The 27,848-nt window shown below is 41.0% G+C and overlaps 1 protein-coding gene across 1 annotated transcript in view; it reads right to left on the bottom strand.

Annotated features, from left to right (window-relative positions):
* Nucleotides 1–9,291: 9,291 nt before the first annotated feature.
* LOC124644672 (aminopeptidase N) overlaps nt 9,292–27,848 on the bottom strand; it is a 38,600-nt gene continuing 20,043 nt past the window's right edge. Inside the window, exons 17-28 of the mRNA XM_047184175.1 lie at nt 27,651–27,791; nt 27,019–27,122; nt 25,064–25,274; nt 18,853–18,938; nt 18,164–18,261; nt 16,991–17,129; nt 15,159–15,351; nt 14,270–14,396; nt 13,605–13,762; nt 12,928–13,014; nt 12,375–12,486; nt 9,292–11,610 (exon numbers count right to left, since the gene is read on the bottom strand). Coding sequence (XP_047040131.1) covers nt 11,485–11,610; nt 12,375–12,486; nt 12,928–13,014; nt 13,605–13,762; nt 14,270–14,396; nt 15,159–15,351; nt 16,991–17,129; nt 18,164–18,261; nt 18,853–18,938; nt 25,064–25,274; nt 27,019–27,122; nt 27,651–27,791 — 1,582 coding nt within the window. The 3' untranslated portion in view covers nt 9,292–11,484. The remainder of the gene's footprint in view (nt 11,611–12,374; nt 12,487–12,927; nt 13,015–13,604; nt 13,763–14,269; nt 14,397–15,158; nt 15,352–16,990; nt 17,130–18,163; nt 18,262–18,852; nt 18,939–25,063; nt 25,275–27,018; nt 27,123–27,650; nt 27,792–27,848) is intronic.

The raw sequence follows: 27,848 nt of genomic DNA, 5'->3' as shown, positions 1-27,848 counted from the left end.
GTATTCCATAGACATTCTATTGGTTTGCGATTGGTCTGCCATTTTAGTGATTTTGGTCTATACGGTAGTTTGTTCTACAATCACATTGCAATCGTAAATCATTTGCAGACAAAATGATTCATTATTAAATGACAGAAAAATTGCGGAATGCCACATACCCACGCTTCAATCGTAATTGGATCTCATTCGAATTGAATAAAACCTATGTCGCTTAAGTAAAATTAGGAGAATCGGGCCCCTGTGTTTATGCGAGACTTGTGTGTACAGACGCCAGCAGGTCAACCTACCCGAATCTGTCAAATACCATCCATCTTCCGAGCCTTTTCCCAATCATGTTGGGGTCGGCTTCCAGTCAGTCGAATCTGTCAAATACCAATGGAACATTAACCTTCCACTATTGTGATAAGGTTGAAAATCTATTGAAGAAACTTGACAGATTCAGGTAGGTCGGATGTGCTATCGTTTGTACTTGACTGACCTGGCGCACTTGTTGTACTTATACTTGAGAGCAGTGGCGGCCCTAGGGGTGTGCGAACTGTGCCATCGCACAGGGCCTCGCGCTTGGGGGGGCCTCGCACTACAACCCACACTAATATAAAAAAGTTGGAACTCCAAAGCAACAAAAACAACTGGCTCTCGATTCAGTCACGGATTCTTTTTATTTGTGCTTAATTCCGAGTTTAATTTGAGAGTCCTTAAAAAAACAATTTTAAAATATTTGCGCTCGCTGCGCTCGCGACTGTTCACTAGGCAGGCAGGGCCTTAGCTTCTAACTTGATTAGAGTACTTTTATGTCCCAAAACTCAAAAAATTTCGCGCTCGCTACGCTCGCGACTTCACCATGCACTGTTGTTTATTATACAAGTTTAGGTGCTGTTGTGACCCAAAGCTCAAACATTTTTGCGCTCGCTACGCTCGCGAATGCCGCTTATAAGTTCTTTTATTAACAAGAAAATAACTCCTAGTTTCCGTATGAACTTTCTTATTTACGACGTTCGAACAACTCAAGTCACAATCTTTCAAAACATAGAGGGCGCTTGGGTCATGATTGCACCCGGGCGCTGAGCTAGAGACGGTCCTGAATCAGTTATATGAAGAGCTGAATATTATCTAGGTGCTGAAATATATATTAGAAAAGAATTTAATTGAAATTTATCCCACTACCGAAATAGTCTTGAGAATTCGAATAATAAAATAATAATATAGAAAAAGCAGTTTTTCGAGGCTTAAAATGATTAAAACATGCTTAGGGAATTCGATGACACAAGATCGACTTTAAGCCCAAGCCCTTTTGCTTGCTATTCTTTCGATCGAAAATGACGTTGTTAGTTCATTCGATTATCAAGCATCAGATCATTTTAATATTTGTTAATTTTGTGATTCTTTAAATATAAGCTGTAGTAAAAAAAAAAAAAAAAATTTGTTTAACTTGAGCATTTCTCTTCAAACATGACGTTTAGCTAAATCAAAACACCAGCTTACTCTCGCAACACAGACTTTTCACGTAGGACAAAGGGCCTCGCATAGACCTGCCGCACGTAGCCTCGCAATGGCTAGGGCCGCCGCTGCTTGAGAGACAGGATTTAACCTACTAAGGCCATCCTTGGCAGTAGTTACGGGTAGTCAGAAGCCAGTAAGTCTGACACCAGTCTAACCAAGAGGTATTGGGTTTCTCGGGTAACGGGGTTGAGGAGGTCAAATAGTCGCTCCTTGTAAAGCACTGGTACTCAGCTGAGTCCGGTTAGACTGGAAGCCGACCTCAACATAGTTGGGAAAAGGTTCGGAAGATGATAATGATGAAGGCCACCATAGTTTATAAGAAATAAAACCGCTCATCTACAATGGGAAAATTTATTACAAAAGCGAATACAAAATGTTTACACAGTAGTCTTAAGGTTATATAATACAGACACACTTTGTCACTGTACGGGCAATCTGTGTAATACATAAGTACATTTTGTGAAATAAGCAGACAATTGATTCACCAGGGGCCCGATTCTCCTAATTTTACTTAAGCGACCTTCGATTGACGTTCGACTCGATTCGACTGAGATCCAATCCCGACTCGATTACGATTGAAGCGTATGTGGCATTCCGCTATTTTTTCTTTGAAATAAGCCTTTTTATCCTTTTCTGTCATTCAATAATTTCTTTTTTCGTGGGTAGGCGCGAAAAATAAAAGACGTGTTTTTACTGTGCTCTTAATTAAATATCAATTAAATATTAATTTAATTAGTTAGCAATTTATTTCTTTGCTTTTGGAGGAATATACTAGTTGCTAAAACTTATATAGAGAGGGTGAAGTGTTATGTAAATATTAGCACTTGCATTATACCACCTACCAGCTGATCACTTGCACAAATTTTGACACACTTCCTACAAGCACTAATATGTCACAAATACAACTGGCTGATGTTCACGCAACCCAGAAGAACTTGGAGGAGCTCATCCTGAGTAAGATGTCGGAGATGGAAGCTCAAATTCAGACTGCTAGTCTCCCGAAGTCCAACACCATTGCTAAACTTGCTGAGGAATTTCGTGGTTTCCGTGAGTTGGTGTTTACTATGTTGGGCCTTTTAAAGAACCAGATACAGGAATGCTCCAAGTTGGTTGACGGGTTGGAGATGCGGAGTCGACGGAAGGCACTTATTTTTACTGGGATCCCCGAAGATGACAAGAAGGACTGCAAAGCCCATATTCTTGAGACTCTCCATAATAAATTGTCTCTCAAAGATATCTCAGGAGATAACATCACCATTTGTCATCGGCTCGGAACATCAAATAAGGATCGTTCTCGACCCATATTGGTGAGGTTTGCTGATGTGAGTCAGAAAGCTTCAGTATGGAGAGCCAAAACATCACTGAAGGGATCTTCAATTGCCATTAAGGAGTTCCTGACTCGGACCAGGCAGTTTGTTTTCAGCAAGGCGCGACTGCATTTCGGTATGCGGTTTTCTTGGACCCAAGAAGGAGTCATTCACATCAAAGCTCCTGATGGCAGTCGTCACAAAATATCCTCCCAAGCTGAACTCGATCCATTGCTGCTGAAATACCCCAAGGGTTCTGCGCAACCGCCATCTGCTGCTCGTGGCAAGTCCTAGAATAACGTACTTAGTGTTTAGTATTTGTTTAGTTTTTTATTGGCTGATTGATAAGGTATATTCTTAATGTGCTTGAAGCAATGTTTACGTACCTTACAATAGCGCTTTCATATGGTTCGCAACATTTATAAGCAATTTAAGCATTTTATGTATATATGTATACTTTTCGCTATCAACAATCTCTTCAAAGTTGTGCCTTTTGCTAGTTTTTCTCTTCTGTATCTGTTTTTTAGTATCACCTTCAATTTACAATAATAAGATTATGATATGTCACTACTACTGACTGTCACATCACTGTCACTGACATTATTGACATTGACGTTTCGGTTATGTTCGTACGTTCCGTTGCACGTTGAGTTGTTCCTGCATATTTTTCATTTTGATAATGTTCACCGAATGTCTTAAACATACCTTTTCTTGTACTTTCATCAGTTAATTTTAGCCTTTTTAGATTTTTCTTGCATTGTTACAGCTGGTGGGTGGTGCAGAGATGTACTTTTGTACTGCGTCACCCTACTGTATAGTTTAGTTTTTTGATTTTATTTTGTGTTTATATTCTATTAGTATATAATATTTTATTTATTTTTTATCTTATGACTGCCAATGATGATTCTTTTCATTCTGCCAATAGTTCTTCTAACTTATCAAACTCAAGCTTTTGCTCCTGTACAGACACTCTTGGTGACTACCTGCGAATGACCTTTAGTCAGCACAACCGACATTTTCTCAACATATGTCATATAAATGCTCAGAGTGTGCCTAGTCATTATAATGATTTATACGAAGCATTTTCTGATGCTAACGTTCATGTTGTCCTGGTTTCTGAGAGTTGGCTCAAACCGCATCTCCCTTCCACCAGCTATTCGCTTCCTGGTTTTGTGCTCGTCAGAAATGATAGGATCGGAAAGGGTGGTGGTGGTGTTGCCATTTATCTTAAAAGTAACTTGCCATTCAAAATACGTGCCACCTCACCCCCTGATTTCTGTTCATCTGCCGAGTACATTTTCCTTGAGGTTTGTGTCAAAGGGGTCAAGGTCCTTATTGGAGTGGTCTATTGTCCTCCTACAGCAGACTACTTTTCTGACCTTGAGACGACTCTGGAATCCATAGGGTCTGAGTATGAACATCACGTCATCATGGGTGATTTCAACACCAACCTTTTGTCCTCTTCCCATCGTTCCCGTAAACTCCTTCACATCATTGAGTCTGCCAGTCTTCATGTTCTACCACTCCAACCTACTCACTGCAATATTGCAGGTGATGATACTTGGCTAGACTTAATGATTACCTCCGACCCTTCCCTTGTCTCTTCACATGCCCAATATCCTGCTCCTTGTTTTTCCCACCATGACTTGATTCATTTATCCTATCTCCTAAAGCCTCCAAAACCTACTCCTAAGGTTCTGCACATGCGTTGTTTTGCAAAAATGAATGTGGATAGGTTACGCGAGGACGCTTCGAGACTTGAGTGGGAAGCTGAAGTAGCCAACGCCTCCTCTGTCGATGATAAAGTAGCGACGCTGAACCGGTTATTGCAAAATCTCTATGACATTCATGCACCAGTTAAGTCGGTGAGAGTTAAGCGTCCGCCAGCTCCATGGATGTCGAGAGGAGTACGTATGGCGATGAGACGGAGAAATCGGGCCTTTCGCAGGTTTAAAAAGGATCGGTCAGAGGAGAATTGGGTTCTGTTCAAAACAGCAAGAAATCGTTGTAACCAGATGATACGTAATGCTAAACGCCGCCACATTCTCGATAATATTACGTCTAGCTCCGCAGCCGATATCTGGAAGTTCCTTGGCTCACTAGGTATCGGTAAGTCACGTCAGTCAGAGTTGCCTAATACGATTGGTTTAGATGAGATCAATTGCCATTTCTCTACCACTTTTAGTTTGGATCGTCAAACCACTCGTCAGACGGTAAACTTTATTGCCAGCCTTCCACATCCTTGCACTGATATCTTTGATTTTTCTCCGGTGTCTGCGGGTGATATCAAAAAGATCATCCTTTCGATAAAGTCCAAGGCCGTGGGCTATGACGATATCAGTCGTAGTATGGTCATCCCGATCCTTGAGTATATACTCCCATCCATCACTGATATAATTAACTACTCCTTATACTCGGGTCAATTCCCTTCCTTGTGGCGTTATGCTTACGTCCGTCCCCTTCCCAAAATTGCAAATCCATCCCTCCCCACCCATTTTAGACCAATTTCAATCCTTCCTTTCCTTTCAAAAGTGTTGGAGGCCTGCGTCCATAAGCAACTGTCGAGCTTCATCCACTTACACAACCTTATTAGCCCGTTGCAATCTGGGTTCAGGCCAGGACACAGCACTGCTTCGGCACTTCTCAAAGTGACTGGTGACATTAGGGAGGGGATTCAGGACACCAAAGTTACAGCTTTGGTCCTTATTGATTTCTCTAATGCCTTTAATGCCGTCAGTCATGATATCCTAGAATCTATCCTTTCCCATCTTATGATTTCACCCAAGGCTCTGGAATGGTTCTCATCTTATCTTCGTGGGCGCCAGCAAGCTGTTCGAGTTGATGAGACATTGTCTAATTGGCGTGATCTAGTGGCTGGTGTCCCACAAGGCGGTATTCTTTCTCCACTATTATTTTCTATCTTTATTAACTTCATTACTCCTAACCTTCAGTGTGCGTATCATTTGTATGCCGACGATCTTCAGCTTTACACTCAGGCTCGGCCTGAGGATCTGCATATAGCCATTGACAAACTGAATGTAGATTTGTCGGTTATTAATCGATGGTCTAACCAATTCGGGGTGTCAGTAAATCCTTCTAAGTGTCAAGCCATAGTCGTGGGTAGTCCTCGTATGGTAAGTAAGGTGGATATTACGAACTGTCGTCCGATTATCCTAAACGATGTTGTTGTTCCGCTTAGCCTCAATGTGAAGAACCTGGGTCTTTATATGGACAGTACGCTTAGTTGGCAAACTCAGGTCGCTAGTGTGAGTAAGCGTGTAATTGGAACCTTACGTCATCTAAATCGGTTAAGAAACTTTTTGCCGCCGAAAACCAAAGCAATGCTTGTGCAGTCCCTAATATTTCCTATTATCGACTATGGTGACGTGTGTTACTTCGACCTCAATGCGGACTTGCTCAACAAACTTGATCGACTCATCAACAACTGCATAAGATTCGTCTTCAACCTGCGGAAGTACGATCATGTTTCTGAGTATAGGACGCAATTGAAATGGATGTCCATTCGTCAGAGAAGATCGATGCGTGCCTTGACGACCCTTTACTCTTTACTTAACTCTCCTACTCCCCCCTCGTATCTAATTCCTCATTTTCAATACCGTTGCTCCGGTCATTCCAAAAATCTTCGCTCTTCTCACAATCTTCTTCTTCACTGTCCTTCTCATACCTCTGACACTATCCACTCTTCTTTTCACATTCAAGCTATTCTTCTGTGGAATGCGCTGCCCTTAGAAACCAGGAAGTCACTCAGCAAACAATCTTTCAAGAGTGCTGTGCGGAAGTACTTGCTTAAGAAATCGTTGGCAGAATCATCATCACAATAATTTATTGGTATATTATATGTATATATGTATGTATGTATGTATTTATTGTTATTTGTATTAATATTGTTGTATTTAATTAGTATTTAGTGTTTTATTTTCTAATGCACCTACCATGTTTTTCTCTGCATCACCCTAAGGTTGACTGGAAAGAATGCCTATGGCATTAAGTCCGCCTATGTAATATTTTTGTTGCATAAAGTTAAAAAAAAAAAAAAAAAAAAAAAAAAAAATAATGAATCATTTTGTCTGCAAATGATTTACGATTGCAAAATGATTGTACAGCAAACTACCGTATAGACCAAAATCATCAAAATAGCAGACCAATCGCACACCAATCAAATGTCAATCGAATACGATTGGTCTTTTATTAGTAGCAGAATGCCCGATATGGTTAAAACTGCTATTACGATCATATTGCGATTCGATTTCTATTCGATTTTGACATTATTAACTTAGGAGAATCGGGGCCCAGTCAACTATGTCAATCTTCGTATACTAAATAGCAACGAGGATTTTTTTTGTTTGTATAATTTTTGTGCCCTTAAAGCTCCGAAATTACAGAAAAAAAATGTTTTTTTAAGCAGGTACTTACTTATTTTTGTAGTTTCACCAGGTAATGTCTGTATTACTCAAATTGCCATGTAAAAAGTATTGGAATATTTCGGAATCACCAATAGGTTACAAACACTGCGATTTAACAAATAGGAAGTCTGTAACTACGTTTACCACATTTTGACGCTCAGTTTTTGACACATGTCATTTTGACAGCTGTCAAAAAAGGTGAATAGCTGATCCTATTTGTATGACCACGTTGTAGGTATAATTTCATTAAAAATACAATGGAATGGAACTTAACGGATTAAATAATTTACTTAAATAACTATTTTATATGGTTCAGATAATTACATAAAATACATTGACTTAGTTTAGATAATCATGCACATGTAGGTACGATTTGAAACACGTCGGGCACACAGCATTGTCATCACACTTTGAGATCAATAAATTACTTAAATTAAAGACTAATACTAATAAATATGGACAGAACGGAAAATATCCGGACAGAGTAAACAATACTATTTTAATTCCCAAAATAATTAATCGACAAAAATATTCTACACTCAAATATATGGCAACACCAAACACACACAATCCATTTTTTACATTTGCAACACTGACAATAATAAACTACTGGTCGGATCTTTTCCAAAATTACGACAAAACATGTAAAAGTTTTTTATTCTAGAAAAATAGAAAATTATTTTCATTTATATTTTTGGTCGAATACAAATTTTAATGGACTAATGACTTCTAAGTATCGAATGTAGCCGATGTTGGCATTCGAAATAACGCCCAAACATTCAGTCGGCTAAGTTTTTTGTACGTTAGGCGCATCATAGAAATTAGTTTTTATCAAATTGAGAGATTTGACGGTGGCTGTACCTAGCAGATTGCCCGCCCACATCAGACTTTTTATAGGACAGATTTTTTTGGCATTTTGGTCTAACTCGGATTTTCTGATCGACTTTTTGTAGTATTACCTACACTATACTAAGTGTGATCTATTTTTCTCCCACAAAAAATCTGTCACCGATTCAGACGCGGGCCGAGACATGGATTATGTCACATTTTTTAAGGTTCGTAAATAAAGGAAAGTCCACGGCGTCTATCCGTTTGTATGCTAAGGTCTACTCATTCTCGACTCAACAGAATTTCTAACAATGTAGTACTTTATTCCTTGTTTCTTCCACGTTCCTGGGGAACTAATTACTTTCCATATCCAAATAAAATGTCACACGCTCAGATATACCGTGGCTTCCTATTGGTAATAGATTTTTTGATCGATTCACTAAAGCCGACCGAGCTTAGCTTAAGCTTCATCCAAATCGCGAGTGAAACCGCGGGAAAACAGCAAATATGAAGTTTATAATATACCTTTGCAAAGGATAATCAGACATGGTCTGTGATGCGCCTAACCATAGTTTTACAAGAGTTATTTTTACTCCTCATTACAAAGGTTCTCTTTCGAATGAAGTATGAAAATGTCGACATCTATCAACTTATTATTTTAGTTACAAATACTGAGATTTTTTAATACATTTAAGGCTGTAGTTATCTACGGACTATCGTAGACTCCATTTGAGTGGGCACTCAATAATAATAATATAAGGAGATCAGCTAGCTGCGCAGGACATATTATAGTTTGGGCACATTTGCTTGGACACAGGTGCACTCACTGTTTCTTCACTCTCTTAGCGCGATGGGACGGCAATCCGACTTAATATGGTAAAGAAAATGAATTTAAACACAATAAAAACAGTTAAGTACTAAATCAAATCATTATTTTATTTGTTGAATATGTGTTACAGCCTTTTTTTGTCGTCCCACTGCTGGGCTGCGGCCTCCTCTCACACGGAGAAGGATTGAGCATTGATCACCACGCTTGCTCAATGCGGGTTGGTGATTTCAGACTTTATAGTCCAGGTTTCCTCAAGATGTTTTCCTTCACCTTCTTATCAGCCATTGGTGGCCAAGATATATTTAGAAAGTACATACAAACTTAGAAAAGTTGCATTGGTACTTGCCTGACGTGAATCGAACCCACACCCTCATACTCCGAAGGGGTTGGTCGTTTACCCACTAGGCCACCACGACGTTGTTCAATATGTACATATTTGTGTAAAAAGTCCTATCAAGATTGTTTAAATTAAGTTAAGTGCCTACTCAATGGAATATAGAATGTATTTGGTTAAATGATTTGGATCAAAGTGATTAATGACGTTGCTAATACAATATTTATGAAGATATCTTTCATATGTACTTTACCGACACTGATGAAGTTTGTACAATATTCTATTAATTTGTCACCGGAAAATAATAAGAATCGCAAGCTTATCATCTCAGGTAAATTATAAACTTTCGTAGGATTCCAAAGAAGATATAAATTGTATTATTTTACGCCCATATCCTACGAGACAGGATCCAAGGTGGACAGACGACCGCATAAAGGTCGCCGTCGACGCTGGATGCAGGTCGCCTCTAACAGGTATCTGTGGAGATCTAAGGGGGAGGCCTATGTTCAGCAGTGGGCGTCCTATGGCTGAGATGATGATGATGATGATGATGATGATGATGATGATGATTCTACGAAAGTTTATAATTTTCCTAGGCAATTAATAAACTTACGGATTCTATTATCTTCCGGTGACATATTCACTAATTTCTAACATCGCCCGGTCAATATTGATACTGAAATTTTGACCTAAAATTACATATTTACACCGCTCTTTACACGAACTACATACTTTACCTACTTCATAGAAAAGATGATGATTTTATATTTTTGTACAAAATGTTAGGTAGAAAAGATTGTCTTTCTATTTGTAAGTTGTCAATCTAATAGTTTTTTTTTCTAATTTAATAAACCGACCTCAAAAAGTTTCGAGTTTTTTCTGCAGAAAATAGAATAATGTTGTGAAGTTAAGAATTCGATATTTTTTGGGTTAGTAGTCAATTCGCACGAAAGTGCCAATCGAGATTTTTTTAATGATATTTTTTTTTGTGTAAACAACTCGCACGAAGGTAATCATAAAATGGGCGAATCGACCCCTAACCCCTTAAAAATGTGTAGTAGGCAATTCGCCCACACCTAGGTATTTAATTTTTAACAAAACATACAAAGTACAGTGGAACTAATAAGCTTCGGAAACAATATTACCTATATATTGATCACGGACCAGTAATTTTACTAGTCTTTCTAACTTTATCTCTGCTTTACACATGATGTTGTAAATATATGCAAACGAAAAATGACTCCTGTGGCCAAACCACTGAATGGATTAGGTTATTTTTTTTACAATTCGCCATAGAATATTGTGATTACGACACACCCGATATATTCGAGCGAATTCACTACTAGCCCAAAAGCGATAATTCAATTTTGAAGTCGGTAAATTTTTCTAAAAGTCTTCTCATGTTTTTTAAGCTGCAAAATAAATTCTAACACATCATAGAATTATTTCAAGTTTCTTTTAAAATCTATAAATATTTTAAGAAGCTTGTCTATTTATTTTTAACATTGATTTATTTTACATAAGTAGCGCAACAGTTGGCCGATAAAAAGTTGCCTGAAAGTTGCATATTGTTGCAAGGTCGAAAATAAAATCAATATTATTAATAAAAGACAAATAAATAAATTGTTCTGTGCGTAAATAACTTTGTGAATATTTATGTAATATGTATTTTTTTCATATATTGTATTAATACTGTTTTATATTCTTCATTATAGGAAGGAAACTTAAAACTATTATGGCATTTTAGGATTATTATTTAGAATAATAGTAATTTATATTATGTCATAAACTTATAACTTAAATGGCTGACAGTAAGTCATTGAAAGTTGTCACTCAATTGCCACGCAGTTGCTACACAGTTGCGACACAGTTGCAACGCAATGATACGCTCGAGAAATACAATAAAACATTTGTGCGGGCAGTTTTTATAACAATTAAAATTCAGTTCAGGTATTTGGAGGGGAATCAAAATTATTCCATTACAGTTTCATAAATTAAGTTAAAAAAATATTTCAAAGAAAACATGTTTTGTGCTGTTGACAGTAACACATTTCATATCTCTCAAGTAAAAATTAAATCTAAAATAACCCGAAAGAGAAAATATATTCTTTGCTAAGTTGACGCAGTAGTGGCGACACAGTTGCGCAACTTTGCTTCCAAACTGTTTTACAATTCACACCTTCATTAAAATTCCGCAGTTGCCCAACAGTTGCGCAGCAGTCGCGCCACAAAAAGCCAACTAAAATTACACTATTCTTACACTTAATGCGCCAAAGCGTTGAAGTATCTCAGCAGATCGCTGTCGGCACGCTGCACCCACGCAGCGTTTAGTGCGATCGTGTCGAGCGCCGCTGCGATTCCGCGAGCGTCACCGAATAGCTCTTTGAACTGTTGGGTAAAAATAAGGATTATAGGATTATTTGAGGAGATCAGCCAACTGCGCAGGACGTTATAGTGCACAAGCATTTGCGCAGACACAGGTGCACTCTATTTCTCTACTCTCAGTTCAATGGGAGGGCAATCCAACACCACCGGAGAGAGAGCAGTTGTGCTGAACTGTCGAAAACAGTTACTAAATTGGTATGGAATTTGAGACTTAAGAATGAATTCACGGATATTTTATATCAAGCAGTAAAAATCAGGATATGGGCAGTAGCGCCGACTACCTATTACCTTCCGAGCCTTTTCCCAACTATTTTGGGGTCTATCCTTAATGAATAAAGCTGGGTGTCTGTGGGTCACATGAAACGACTGCCTTTCTGGCCTCTTCTACCCAGTCACCTGGACAACCTAAGACTGGTTGCCTTAATTTAAGACTTCTGACTATCCATAGCGACTGTCAAAGATGTTAAAATGACAGCCGGGATCCGACTAACATCGCGAACCTTCTGTAACTCGGAAGTAATGACAAGATGGTCACTCATTTTTTTTTCTTTTTTTTTTAACAACGTCAAAAATCATCATACCAGGTTGGAGGTCGGAGGACCGCTGCAGCGGTGAGAGAATGTCAGACTCTTAATAACAAAAAATCCATCGTGTTCCGTCGTAGGCCTCTTATGTACCAGGGCCGCGGTAACTCGCGCGAACAATCCCGCAGCCGGGGATGGTCACTTGGATGATGTTCACGCGACAATTGTCATAGAGACACTCACCCGGTAATAGTCATAGGGTACGGGCAGACAGCGAGCTGCCGCTTGTAGGGCGGCGGGAGGCAGCGCCACGGCGGCCCTGAGAATGCGCCACACTGATTCTGCGCCACGCCATCTAAAATAAATGAGCTTATGTCATCATCAACGTAAAATAAAAATAAATAAAAACAACTTTTGAATGCTCTATCTATTCCATTCATATATTTTACATTTCTTGCTTCAAGGTTCCCCTGCAGTTTCATATTTCCGTAATTTCGACTAGCGAATGCTCATTCTACCCCCACCTTATACACAAATATACTTTAGTGTGTAAACAGACGTAGAGAATTCTTTTGTTGTTCTATATATATCTGGATTCGTAAGGATTCTATGGTATTCTAAGAATGCTCGCTTCCGCTTAAAGCTTCGTTTACACTTAAAGAAAAAGAAAGAATGCTCTTGTTCTCTTGAGCTCTAGCACTTTGTTCGTTTGATGTAAATCGACCTTAAAAGTATATCAGTCAGATTCTAACTATGAAAGTACTGAGTAGGTGGATAATAAATATAACGAAGGTACCTGCAAGTGGCTGAAAATAGTGCTGTAACCCACATCCTCCACTCCCGACTCCGCTGCGCTTCCGTAGACAGTGTAGTGTACGCGAACCTAAAACAAAAGATAAAAGATAACATATTTATTCAGCGTAGATCGGAATGATTTTCCAAAGGATTTTTTCATTTTTAACTAAAAAACGAAGACAGTATCAAAAAATTCGTCCCCATTACTGTCGACTGGGAGCGTACCTAAGAGGCTGGCAGCATTACATCGTAGGATCGCCATGCTGATCCTTTGTCCGAGGTAATAGCTAGCCTTTTGGTCACGAGAAGTGTCAACCAGCCGCTTAGAAAGATCTTTAAATAGAATGTAGGCATTCGGACCCCACGACCCGAGGCTTTCAACCCCAAACGGTTCGAAAATATAATTTCTGACAAGGCATCCCTAATTCCCTTTTAATCCCTACTAATATTATAAATGCGAAAGTAACTCTGTATGTCTGTTACGCTGTCACGTCTAAACCACTGAACTGATTTTAATAAAATTTGGCACAGAGATAGAGTTGACCTTGAGAAAGAACATAGGATAGTTTTTATCCCGGCCTTTTGAAGAGTTCTCTTGGAAACGCGATATAACCGAACTCGACGCGGGTAAAGCCGCGGGCGGAAGCTAGTAAAAGATAAAAAGATAGTCTCACGTACCTATAGAACAGCCAATCGTCTGTAGGCGATGCCAGAGCGATGAGTAGTGCTCTGTGAGAGTACAGAGGTCTGGGTGCAGCGTATGAGGCAGTTAGGGCCTTCCAACAGGCCTTCCAAGCTGGCTCGCCGTGTGTTCGGACCCCGGCTGTGAATGCTGCCTGGAAAAAATATTTGCAAGGTTAAAAATAGTGAAAAAATATCCAATTGCGGAAAATGACCGTAAGTGTGATGCAAAATCTGGAAGAAAAGGCAAAATCTGCGTCTAGAATAGGTTGATCTGGTTTTGGATAATGATGCGATAGTTACATATAGTCAACTTTCATCTGCTTTACTTCTGCCAACTATGCTGGAGTCGTTTTACAGTCTAATCAGATGTAGCAGTGTTGCCTAGCTGCCGTAGCCAATATTAAATCTATCTGCTAATGCGTACCCCCCGTACAAGTTATGTAAACTTCCTATGTAGCAGTAGTAAGTATATAGAGGTAGAAAGAAAATTGGCAAGTCCCTTAAGTAACTGGGTTATGAGACGGGAGGTCAGATAGGCAATCGCTCCATTTGACACACTGGTACTCAGCTGCCTTCTTTTAGGACTCCACAAAAAATCTCTCTCGCTTTGACGACCAACCAGACCACAAAAGGCCAATCAGGTTATATTTTAAAGTTACCTCTTGATATATCTCAGGTATTGTCGTATTTGTCTCAAGCCAGGCATCGAATAGGTCCACAGCTTGCTTCGTCACTTTAGCGTTCTCCCACTCCACGCCTGCTGTCAAAAGCGCTCCACTTAGCCATCTGAAAATTAACCAACAAAATACTCTGTAGACAGCACAAACGGTAGGAGACGGTAAATTCCTTTGCAAAAACCTACCTTGACCTAACCAGTCATTAGGAACCAAAACCTGTGGTTAAAGCACCAGGCTCTCTAGAATGAGTTTGCGGATTCGATTCCAGTTTAGGCAAGTACCAATGCAACTGTTTTAAGATACACATATGAACTTTCTTAATATGTATTATAAATTGCACATCCATGACTGATTGATGGTGAAGGATAAGATCTCGAGGAAACCAGTACTACAGTCTGAAATAAGCAACCCGCATTGAGTGTATTGTGGTCTTTAACGGTCCATCCTTCTCCGTGTGAGAGGAGGCCGCAGCCCAGCAGTGGGACGATAAGAACTCTCACGGAAGTCAGTTGCAGCTCATAAAATTGAGTAACCGGATGTCCGTTCAGACAGACCGGCTCGGAGAGCATCGTCGCGCATTTTTATTTTCACACAGACCGAAATCGGCTCCTAAACGTTAGCTAAACGTCTGCAAAACCGAGAAACAGTACGCGATCGGAGCCGGTCGGCTCCTCTTATTATTACACACCGAGCGCCTTCGAGCATTCTTAATGACAAAAGCAGTGCACATGCAATAAAATAAACCTTACTTCAAATACTAAGTACCCGATTTTCAACGTGTTAAGAATTTGCTCTCCTCTCTGAGCCGGTCTGTCTGTCTGAACGGACGCTAAGTAAGCTTAGCAACCTACACAAAATAAAATGCACTTACAGCAAATCTTCGCCCAACCCCCCCGCTTGTATCTGCTCAGCAGTATACACAACCACTTGAGGCGGATGCAATGTCTTCAGCAGCCTGTTCAGATGAGGTCCTGAACTCCCCAGCCGAAGCAGTTCCCTCCACCAGGAGAGATGTGTGAGGACTACTCGCCAGGGAGCCCAGTGGGTTTCTGTGCTTAGACGAGCTGAAAGAAGAATAGAAAATAGTAATAATGCTGTCCAGACCAATTGTTGACTACGGCGGTTGTACGTTAGAGAGATCAGCGATGTTATGCGATGTTATGCCCCCCGAGACAAGGTGTATCGTTCACAAACTGCCAAACTACGGGCCACTTTTTGAAAATTTCAAAAAGCGACTCGGGAATAGAACCTGAGACCCCATGCACAAACACAGCAGTTTCCCCTTATGTACTTCCCTATATACCCTTCCTGGGTACTCCCTAATTATTATTTATTGAAACGAAAGCCAACATGGACCAATTACAAATTATAACATAAAATGGGTTCAAAAATAAGAATAAGAAGAAGATAAGAATGCAAATACAATTAAAATAAAATTTCAACGTTAGCCCGTACATGTACCATGTCACAGTGATACACGTACAGGCAGTCAAAACGCTCCGCAAATGCGCTCAGGATACTAATATACTTCCTCTGTGTACACCCTTATATACCCTCTTGACCCCTCCCGCTGTGGGTTAGCAGCGGTGAGGGAGTGTCAGAGTTTTACTGACTAAAAACCGTCGTGTTCCGTCGTAGGCCTTTTATATACCAGGGCCGCGGTAACTCGCGCGAACAATCCCGCAGGCCCCCTTATATACCCCTACTGTGTACTCTCTTACCTACGCCCTTATACAGGAATTAATTTTAAGCAGTGCACAAAAGAAAAAACTGGTGGTCCAGAATCATTAACAGAACATATCTGCATCATCAGTAAAAAAAATTGTCATCCCATCATCTCGGAAAGAGTAGTTTTATCCTTTGATATCTGAGCGCAAAAGCCGTTTTTATCCTCTAGCTAGAGCGACAAAGTGATTTGAATTTAGAACATCGTGTGCAATACTCCATTTGTGACAATCTTGATAAGACTTTGCAAACAAATACATATTAAACAAATAAAATACTGCTTAAAATAATTATTAAATTCATAAGTAATTTTTATTATTGTTTTTACATAGATTTTTAACCTCGTTTCCTTTTTAAACTGAGTTTTCAAATAAATGAACTTTAATAGGTTCTTCTTTTTTATTTGATACTCATATGTGCACGCCATTTTGTTTTTTTTTTACATTTAGTAATTTCCTCGATGAGGTGGGATGGAAAGTTACGTGTTGCACTCTAGTGCAGATTTTTCACCTTGTGCTCTTTTGATTCCCTCGCTATCGCTCAGGATTCTAATTATTGAAACACTCGCTACGCTCGTGTTTCAATTTTAGAATCCTTCGCTAGCTCGGTCATCAAAATTGAGCCCGCGGTTAAAAAGCAACTTTGCACTCTTGTATAACAAATAACTATTTTTCATTCTTTTGTCCGCCCTAAAATCAGTAAAATATGGATACCAACTATTCTTGCGCGCGCCGAGCGGAGCTCCGTCAGTAAACCGGTTTCGCGTTGCCGCCGTGCATACTATGACGACTGTGACCATACAATCGGTTATAAAATAAACATCTTTCGATATCAATAACTTTTCTTTTTTGCACTAAAACACGACAAAATAAAAATATACGTATCTGTAAAACTTTATTTAACTATAAGTTGACAAAGTTTGCGCACTGGATAAAATTCATTCCTGTATACTGCGGTCAGGCTAGGCAGGGTACTCACCGGCGGCAGCGATAGCGCGGCTGGCGGGCAGACGCGCGGCGCGGCTCAGTACGAACGCGTCGTCCAACAGGAGCGCTCGCTCGGCCGCCGCGCCGCTCGCGTACAGCGACGCGTAACGTTGGGCTGCTGATTCTGCTGACTGGGGGAAAATAAGGAGGTGGTGAAGGTCAGCAGGCGTCTTGGTTCAAGGGTTTTGGGGACAAAGATTATCAGACATTGCGGTTCAAGGCTTTTGGGGAGAAAGATCATCAGGCATCTAGCTTCAAACTCTTTCCACCTTATTATAAAACGTGGTTTCAATAATGTACCAGCTTTTGTACCACCTTTAAACCACCGTCCCGAACAAATCAGTATGGACGAAAGCTATTACTAAAGCGGCTTCTTAAAGCCACGTTTTATAATAAGGTGGTTTGGGGATAAAGATCATCAGGCATTTAGCTTTAAGGATTTTGGGGGCAAAGACCATCAGGCTGGCTTTAAAGTCTCTGGGGACAAACTCATCAGGCATCTGTCTGCAAAGACTTGGCGGACAAAGATGACCAGGCATTCTAGCTTCAATTTTTTTGGGGACAAAGATCATCAGGCATCTAGCTTTAAGGCTTTTGGGAACAAAGATCATCAGGCATCTAGCTTCAATGCTTTTGGGAACAAAGATCATCAGGCATCTAGCTTCAATGCTTTTGGGAACAAAGATCATCATCTAGCTTTAAGGCTTTTGGGAACAAAGATCATCAGGCATCTAGCTTCAAGGCTTTTGGGGACAAAGATCATCAGGCATCTAGCTTCAAGGCTTTTGGGAACAAAGATCATCAGGCTACTAGCTTCAAAGAGTTTGGGGACAAAGATCATCAGGCATCTGGCTTCAATTTTTTTGGAACGGGTGTTTTAACCAATCGCATAACGGTCCCAACTCGCGATACAGCAAAGCATTTTGGAGCGATAACATTGGAAAAGCCCCAAGTTTGCCCCAAGTTTAGCGACAATATCAGTTTTCTTAAAACGATTATTTATTATGAATTTTCACTATCAATTTTCAAAGTAAACAGTTGTTTTAAGAAGTCTGACGCTTCTGTTGTCGGTGCACTAAGGCCAAATTTCCCAAAACATTGGTAAAGAAGAATACTAAGACTAATTCCACAAAAAAAAGTACCATTATTGTAGAAAATGTAATACCTCTCCATCAGTCCTGTCTTGAGGCGCGACGCGGTATAGTCCCCTCGCTCCCACGTTGTATCTCACCCACTTGTGTCTGCCCAAGTCTGGTATCACCACTATAAAAAAAAGAACAAATGTATTATATACCCATTGTATTCGTAATAGTTTAGAGTTAAGTATAATGGTAGACTCTAAAGGACACAGTTTCGGCGCCATTTTTACTGTATTTTGATAGAAGAAAGAGAGTACAAAATAGAAGAAATGAGAGAAACACTAATTTTTGAAGGTTTTTTTTTAATAACTCCATTTTGAAAGTTGGTCGCCATTCTACGTTAAACCCGTTAGGCGGATTTGCGAAAACTCTGACACTACGGCTTGTGAGGTGATTAAAACCTGCAGCTCACTCGATAGGACGATAGGATGTATATAGTATTTATTTTATATATAAATATATATATGTATTTAAGTAGTTTATGTTAGTGATTATATATTGGTTATATCTTCTTTCTTTTTACACTGTCTATCTGTACCTATCTCTTCTATTTCTAACTCTCCCATAACGGGCCTGCTGGAAGAAATTTCATTAGAGATAAGCTGTGCCCTTGTACAATTTTTTTCCTATTATTTATTATTGTTTGTGTTCTATGTGTACAAATGTGTTAAATAAATAAATAAATAGGACGAAGGAAGATAGTTTTTTAACTTACTTTCAGTGTCATTCATCCATATTAAATGCGTGACATTTTCCGCCCAACGTGAGGTTCTCGTTTTATTTTCTGCGCTCACGTCATACCTGAAGATATAATTATGATAAATATAGTTTAGCATGGCATAGATCATCCTCCGAGCCTTTTTCCCAAACTATGTTGGGGTCGGCTTCCAGTCTAACCGGATGTAGCTGAGTACTAGTGCTTTACAAGGAGCGACTGCCCTGCCTGACCTCCTCAACCCAGTTACCCGGGCAACCCAATACCCCTTGGTTAGACTGGTGTCAGACTTACTGGCTTCTGACTACCCGTAACGACTGCCAAGGATGTTCTATGACAGCCGGGACCTACAGTTTAACGTGCCATCCGAAACACAGTCATTGGTGTCTAAGATATACTTAGAAAGTACATACAAACTTAGAAAAGTTGCATTGGTACTTGCCTGACCTGGAATCGAACCCGCGCCCTCATACTCGAGAGGTTGGTTCTTTGCCCACTAGGCCACCACGACTTAGATTAGCATGGCATAGATAGAATAAAAAAATGAAAGTCGGGTTCCGTACGTAAGGGCTAAAACGGGTTAAGTCAGATAGGCAGTCGCTCTATGGGGGCACACTAGTACTCAGCTGCTTACGGTTAGACTGGAAGCCGAATCCAATATGATTGGGAAAAGGCTCGGGAGATGATGCATAGTCAGCTAATTATTTGTCATATTTCATTTTTGTTTTCATACAATAAGCTTTATGATTCATACCATCTGGTCTCTAATTTTAAAAAAAATTTGAGGGTTCTTTTTTCTTATACGATTTTGCAATCATGGTTTCATCCACGCACCTAGTCATACCTTCATGTGTCGGACAAGGTTTTTGAAACATGTCGTATATAAATGTGTAAATAAGTATTAAATTCTTGACCGTTATTTGAAGCTTACTAGTTTGAGATAGGCACCTACGTGTTTTCCGCTTTTATCTCCGTCCTTTTCTACCCCATATCTTGCATCTCTCTCGCACACCGACCAGTTTCACTCCCCACCAGGCAGGAGGCGACGAGTGTTCTCGGCGGCCACAGTTCGTCATTGGCGTCTTGTTTTCCGCCCGAGAAGGTTGGTCTAACCAACCGCTGTAGTATTTCGTTGAAAAATAAACTCAGTGCTCTCGCAGAACACAGGTGAGTTTATAATATTTTATACAATTTGTTAACGGTTTTACCGTTCGATATTCGATTTTGCGAAATCAAGTGTTAATATTTTGTACATCTACCCCTTTTTTGTCACGAGTTTCTCCCGTGTACTTTTTTTTTTTTCAGTAATTTGTTTTCAGAATGAGTGACCTATAAAGCAAATACAGATGCGGTAAATAATAAAGCTACCACAGCCCGTGCACGTGACTATGGAAAAGAAAGCAAGCCCGAAGTTCCTAAGGCACCTGTGGCCCTAGTTCAATCCTGCAAGGCGTTCAACGGTTTGACAAAAAAGAATGGTGTGAGGTGCGGTCCAACCAGCATCTCCTTAGTTCGGACTGATCACTACCGCACTTGAAGAGGGCTGATGGTGTCAAGAAAGCTTTTCGGCCTTGAAAGACTTGGTACGCTCCCCTCGGACTGCCAGTAAGTCTGTTAGCCACCCCCCATGGGGGTCGGCTCATTATCACGGCGTGTGATGGTTTTCGGCCTTGAAAGACTTGGTACGCTCCCCTCGGACTGCCAGTAAGTCTGTTAGCCACCCCCCGTAGGGGTCGGCTCATTATCTCGGCGTGTGATGCTTTTCGGCCTTGAAAGACTTGGTACGCTCCCCTCGGACTGCCAGTAAGTCTGTTAGCCACCCCCCGTAGGGGTCGGCTCATTATCTCGGCGTGTGATGCTTTTCGGCCTTGAAAGACTTGGTACGCTCCGCCTAGGACTGCCAGTAAGTATGTTAGCCACCCCCCGCAGGGGTTGGCTCATTTTCACGGACCCGCGCAGGGTACCAATCTTGCATGTTGCGAGACGCAGCATCATTACAAAGTGGGGACCAGTAAGTATACTAGCCACCCCCCACAGGGGTCGTTTCATTATCACGGACCCGCGCAGGGTACCAATCTTGCATTTTGCGAGTCGCAGCATCATTACAAAGCAGGGACCAGTAAGTATACTAGCCACCCCCCGCAGGGGTCGGCTCATTATCACGGACCCTCGCAGGGTACCAATCATGCATGTTTCGGGTCGTACCATCATTGCAATCTACCCTCGCAGGGTGGCTATTTGGATCGACTTTCGAAGAGTCGCCATTATAACCTTCCCTCGAAGGGAAATGGTAATCACACTCACGCTGAATGGCGTGTGACGCAAAACTCTAAAGGCTCCCTTGGGACATCACGAGTAAATTACAATAGGAACCATGTCCAACAGACGAAACAAAGCGTCCAGGACCGCAGGCGGACTTTGATGCGTCCAACAAGGCACGTAAGTTATGACTTTCGAGGCGGGTTGCCTAACATTATATCAAGACCAATGGAAAGAAATGGGAGCTCCGCCTTTCTTGTCAAAAATAATAACTGGGTATCGGATACCATTGGCCAAAAGCCACCTTTGATAGATAATGCATGATTTGACCAGAGAGTCCAAAGAGATGGATGTCGTCATATCCCAAATGATAAAACAAAAAGTTCTATTGATAGCTGCAAATTCTGCCAGCTTTCTTTCCAATATGTTTCTTGTGCCCGAAAGGCGACGGAAAGAACTGTCCAATACTCAATCTCTAGGTTCTCAACAAGTTCATAATTACGGAACCCTTCAGTTTAATAAATGTTTTTCGGGTGCTAGAGTTTCTTCAGAAAGACGAATGGCTGTGCAAGTGGATCTCGCCCAGGCTTACTTCTACCTTCCGTTAGCCGAAGGTCACAGACATGTTCTTCGACTAGTATACAGAAGAAGACTGCTTCAGATTACGTGCCTACCATTTGGCTTAAGCACGGCACCCAAGACCTTCGCCACAGTGACCAATTGGGTGGCTCAAACTTTGAAAACTCAAGGGTTACTTATAATTGTGTATCTCGATTTTCTGGTGGCTCACCAAGATATATTCGCCTACTTTGGGATCATTTGCACCACGTTTTGGATGGCAAGTGAATAAATCGCAAGCATTATCAACAAGATAATGACAAAACGCACTACGTGACAAACAGCACGACAAACTTAGAAGGCCTGCATAGCTTGATAGGACTTTTAAACTTCGCAAGTTTTTGTTGTCCCATACGGCAGACTGCATTACCGGGCTCTCCTCATTTTCCTCAATGCAGTGTTAAACAGCAATCTATACCTACCCTATTCATGGAACCGTGAGCCAAACGGTGAACAAACCATAAAAAGGGTTCTTATAAGTCACGATTGAAGTAATGATCATATTTTATAAAAATAACTACGAAAGTAATATACTGACAACATTAGAAATTATATTTTAGAACGATGTCTGTGGAACTTATGCAATCTTTTCAAACTTATATGAAATCAAATATAATAAATGCCGTAAATTGTTTTCTTAATTTTAATTAAATATGTAGTAAATCGTTTACATGTAAAAGGAATCTAGAAGTCTTGACTGTCATACATAGAACCCTACTTAATTGAAGACCACAGATACTAAGAACATTTTACATAAAAATGTGACGTTTTTGTCATCGGTCGGGTTATACCCACCATTTTGAAAAGTGTCATTCTTTGGTTACATTGTGGGCTCACGGCTCGGTGAATGGAGTATAGCAATGTTGAACCTACCAGCAGATGCCTTAGCAGATCTAAAGTGGTGGCTGATCAGCTGCCACCAAACCTTGGATATTCATACGCCACTTCCCTGTCACCTTATAACCACGGACGCCTCCGATGTAGGATGGGGGCACAACTGAACGGAACTCCCGTAATGGGTTCATGGAACAAGAGAGAAAAAGGCTTTCACTGCGATCTGAAAGAGATGCTTGCAGTATTAACTGGATAATCACGGCGAGTTGCTAAGGAGATCAACAGCCATTTTTCAATGCAAAAATGGGACTGCAGTGTCATATCTAAGAAATCAAGGTGGCACCCGATCAAGGAGCCTACCGAACTTGACGTACAAAGTATTCAGTTATCTCGAGCTGTATCAAATCTATCACGTCGTGAATCATATACCAGCCCTATTCAACAGTCATGCAGACCATCTCTCCCGACACAAACCTCCACCGGAGGGGCATCTTGTATCAGCAGTGGACCTATTTCCCTCGAAGCGAGCCCAGGGATACATAGTTGTGTACTACGTGCCCCTAGATCTGAAGGACCCGAAAGGGGTTCCACGATGCCCTTTTTTTCTCAAGTTTGGACTTACCCGCTAGCATGGGTATTACCGCCACCTTACCTTATACCGTAAGTCCTCAGTCATCTCAATTCAGGAACGGGAGTTAATCTCATAGTAGTTCCTTCGGTGGCACCAGGTATTTTGGCGAGCAGATTTGAAGTCCCGATTATTAGCAGTGATGAACCTCGAGCAGAAACCGATAGACACAGCAACGGGGATACCCCCTGCCAAGGTCAAGGAAATGGGGAGGGGGGGGGGAGGGACAAGGAGTCTCTCCGACTGAAGTCTTCTTCAATCCACACGCAAGACTTATCAATCAGCTTGGAGTCGATGGTTAAATTGGGGCGAAAAGTATGAAATTGGATCCTATGAATCCTTGAATCCCTATTTGGACCTATACTTACCCAATTTTTTTTTGCGGACTTACACATAGTAAATAAACTAGCATACAATACTATTTTATTACACAAGTCAGTTATAGCTACACTATGCAATGCAGAAACCACTGGAGAGCTAGGTTCACACGTTCTAGTCGGACACATTTTAAAATCAGTAGCGCTGAGCAAACCTGTTCCCCGGGAAGCCGTCCATCTGGAATATTGACCAATTGGTAACCTACTTAAGTGCAGTAAACGTAGACAAGAATAATCCTTTTGCAACTTCCAGGCACACTGCTGCTCTTTCTTTTGCTAGCTTGTTTCGGAAAGGCGAGTCCATGATCTTTCCTTGCTTGCAATAGACCCAGAACATTTCAAAAACAACAAAGATAATTTAATCTTATGGCCAGTCTTTGGCTCCAAGACCGACAGTTCTAGTCATAGGCAGTCGGGTTGTTGTTTGATGGATAATCAGGAAAATATAAATCTAAGTCCAGTGTATTGGGTCAGAAAGACTAAAGCCTTGTTAGAAGATAGACGGACATCGGCTAATTCCTTAAATTTATTTATATCCGTTAGAGGCCAACTAAAGGCAGGCACCCGAACGATGATTGCGGGTGGATTAAGACATTGTTAAAAGAGGCAGGAATAACTACAACCCCAGGAAGCTTCCACTCGGCGGTAGCGTCAAAATCTGTGTTGACAATATACCTTTGGACGATATATTAGCCAAGGGTAATTGGCGATCAGGCAATACATTTGCCCATTTTTACAGAAGAGAAAGATACCCACTAAATAGAAGTAGCAAGTTATCTCGATTATTTAATTAATCCAGCTGATTAATGTCTATATTTTTGTTACTATTGTTATTAAGAAGTATCGCAATATTTTTGTTAATTACTATTAGAAAATGAAATCAATTTTGCTTTTGTTCTTGCATCTCTCTTTTAATTTTTATTACTCATCCTCCGAGCCCCTTTCCCAACTATGTTGGGGTCGGCTTCCAGTCTAACAGGATGTAGCTGAGTACCAGTACCAGTTAACTTTTATTACATTAGTATTCCAGGACGCAATACACATACTTACATGTGATTACTCGTGTACCTAAGTACCTATTTACATACACAATTTCATTGTGCTTTTACTCACATTGGCGTCCACTTCCACCAGGCGATAACAAACACGTCTCAAACTAGTAAGCTTCAAATAACGGTCAAGAATTTAATAGCAGCGTTTTACCTGAAATAAAACGCATATTAAATACTTACCTTATTTGAAGCTTACATTTTAATTTCTGCCTGGTGTTTTCGACTCAATGACGAACTGTGGCCGCCGAGAACACTCGTCGCCTCCTGCCTGGTGGGGAGTGAAACTGGTCGGTGTGCGAGAGAGATGCAAGATATGGGGTAGAAAAGGACGGAGATAAAAGCGGAAAACACGTAGGTGCCTATCTCAAACTAGTAAGCTTCAAATAAGGTAAGTATTTAATATGCGTTTTATTTCAGGTAAAACGCTGCTATTAAAAACTTACCAAGTAGCATTATGATAATTCTGCGTAACATTCTTCCACGCCGTAACATTATCCTCTTCCTCCTCTAACGGTCCTACCACGAAGGTGACTGGTATCACCCACTTGTGTGGTGGTGCTTTAGTGGCTTTGGCGGGGGGGCGCCGTGTCGTGGTAGTGGGAGGGGTGGCTGTAGTGGTGGAGTTTATGTCTTCTTCTGTGTCGGTGAAGTTTTCTGGGGAAGAAGAAAATGACAGACATATTAACACGTTCGAGGATGCTACAACTTGAGATAGTGTACCAAAATGACACAGTAAATGTCCATACAAATTATCATCATCATCATGACACAACCGAGAGCGGTATGCGCGCGGGACGTATTTACAAGTCATGTGTGAGTACTGTTACTGCCCACTGTCAAAGGAACATAATTGAAATAGTTTAAAACTTACCCTACGTGACAGTAAAGCTTTGGATATTCTACCTACATGTTGTGACACAAGATCAAGATACATTCAATAGGATTTTAACTTGAACGTTCATCGGAAATGAAACGTTCTGTCGTAAAGTCAAAATGTTATTTGGATGTCATTGTACGTTGTGCCATATCAAAATTTCGAACGATGACGTTTAATCTCATTCTGTCCTTGAACGTGAAGATACAAAATCGATTTCGAATTTTATAAATATGAATGTATATCGGCGCAGCAAACTATTGCTGGCTGGCTGCTTGTTTGTGGTCGTCATGGAGTGACAATGTCAATTGGAATAATCTAAAAGGGAATCTCGGAGAGAAACAAAGTTCAGGCGGAGTGATCTTGGAAAAACGATTATATACGATGTGAACGACTAGTGTGGTATTATTTCATATCCTGACAAGATGCAAGTGTATCAAAAGATTCCAACCACTTCTGGTACTCCGTTTTATAATATCTGTCTCTACTTGGTTTTCACACAAACATTTTTTGAACCATGACACTAGCGCTGCATGGTTCAAACATGAAACTTTATTCACTCTCCTTATATGTACACTTTCTTAAGACCTCGCTCTAGAAACTCCCTTGTGTACTCCCTTTTAAACTCTTTTATTACTACCCCTATGAGTACTTCCTAAGGGTGCGTCCACATCTGGCGAATGCGCCGCGAATGCGCAGCACGCGAGCCGATCGCGAGCTGTTCGCGAGCTGCGCGCGTGCATTTTTGTTCGTGCGCCGCTTCTGCTTGGCCCGCGCGCAGCTCGCGCGCGACCTAAGCGCCGCACGCGAGCGGCGCGCAGGCGGCGCGCGACGTCTGCCATCTTCGATAGTACTGAGCCAATATACGGAACTGTAAGGGCGAGAACTGATTGCGCGCAGATCGCGCGCCGCTCGCGCGCTCTATACGAGCCTTGCGTGAGTTGCGCTAAAGACAAGCACCGAACTATTGCAGTGACTGCACGCGCGCAGCTCGCGGACAGCTCGCGATCGGCTCGCGTGCTGCGCATTCGCGGCGCATTCGCCAGATGTGGACGCACCCTAACGTACCTACTCCCTTATACATATACTATCTGGGGAGTTTGTTGCGCCACTTCTCCTTCCCAGCAAAAACACAGGAAGTGGTGAAGGGTGGGCATTTTGAGGGCCGTCTTTAAATTTCTGATGATGATTCAAATAGTGCTGCTCTGCAGCCAAGTTTGAATGAACGATGTTCTCTCCTAATCACTCCCTTGTGTACTCTCCCTATATACTTCCTTACATGTATACTTGTTCTACTAAAAAGTATTCTTGAGGTAGTTTAGTAATTCTTTCAGTATTTGGGCCTTTTTTTTAACGACGTCAAAAATCATCAAACTTCCGCTGTGGGTTAGCAGCGGTGAGGGAGTGTCAGACTCTTACTGACTAAAAACCGTCGTGTTCCGTCGTAGGCCTTTTGTGTACCAGCGCCGCGGTAACTCGCACGAACAATCCCGCAGTCAGTATTTGGACCTCCATCAAACTTACCAGGCTCATAAAACAGTTCGTCCAAATCAGCTCTTAGATCCATGGTGAGGAGGGAGTTCACCATAGGAGGGTCTACCTCCGGAGGCTCAGCCGACATCACGAATCTGGAGATAAAGTTGCATCATTATTTGATGAATTGTTTATTTATGTCTTAAAAAAGTTATTTAAATTATATGTAGATTACACATAAAAAAACATGAAATATAGATAAAAAATCATTGATATTTTACTATAATGAATGAGAACATTTCTGGAAATTCGAGATACAAGATCGTTTTAACTTTTTATGTTGCAAGTCCCATACTGTGTGCCAAAACCAAAATTGGCGCCCACTGTGGGACTTGGCGACTTTTGCAGAGACCGAGTAATTCAATAAAGTGTGCTCCCAATGTTCCTTTTGCTTTGTACATTTGTGGAAAACCTGGGTTGATTATGCTTCATATCCAACAAAGTAATTGTGGAAAAAAAACACACAAAATGCTGAAATCGAGTTAACAAAATAAGTACTTCTTCTTCCGCTTATTGAATGAGCTGCAGGTTTAATCTCCTAGCAAACCCTGGTGTCACAGTTTTCTCAAATCCGCGTGACGGTCTCCGACGTGGAATCAAGTAATAATAATGGGCATACACACCTTTCCTGCTTCAACAGCACATCATTGCCTAGCGAAGACGCGCAGAGCAGCGGATATCCGGGACGTTCACACCACCCGTCCCACGCGTTACTTCCTACTCCATCGTCTTGACCGTCACGTTCTAACGCTCGCCATAGATCCCTGAAATAAAACATCAGAAATAGTTGTAGGTACAAGGTATCCAAGATACAGTAGTAG

Source organism: Helicoverpa zea, chromosome 30, assembly GCF_022581195.2.
Source record: "Helicoverpa zea isolate HzStark_Cry1AcR chromosome 30, ilHelZeax1.1, whole genome shotgun sequence".
Lineage (NCBI taxonomy): Eukaryota > Metazoa > Arthropoda > Insecta > Lepidoptera > Noctuidae > Helicoverpa > Helicoverpa zea.
The sequence above is the reverse complement of the archived record's forward strand: the minus strand, read 5'-3'. Positions and strand labels throughout refer to the sequence as shown.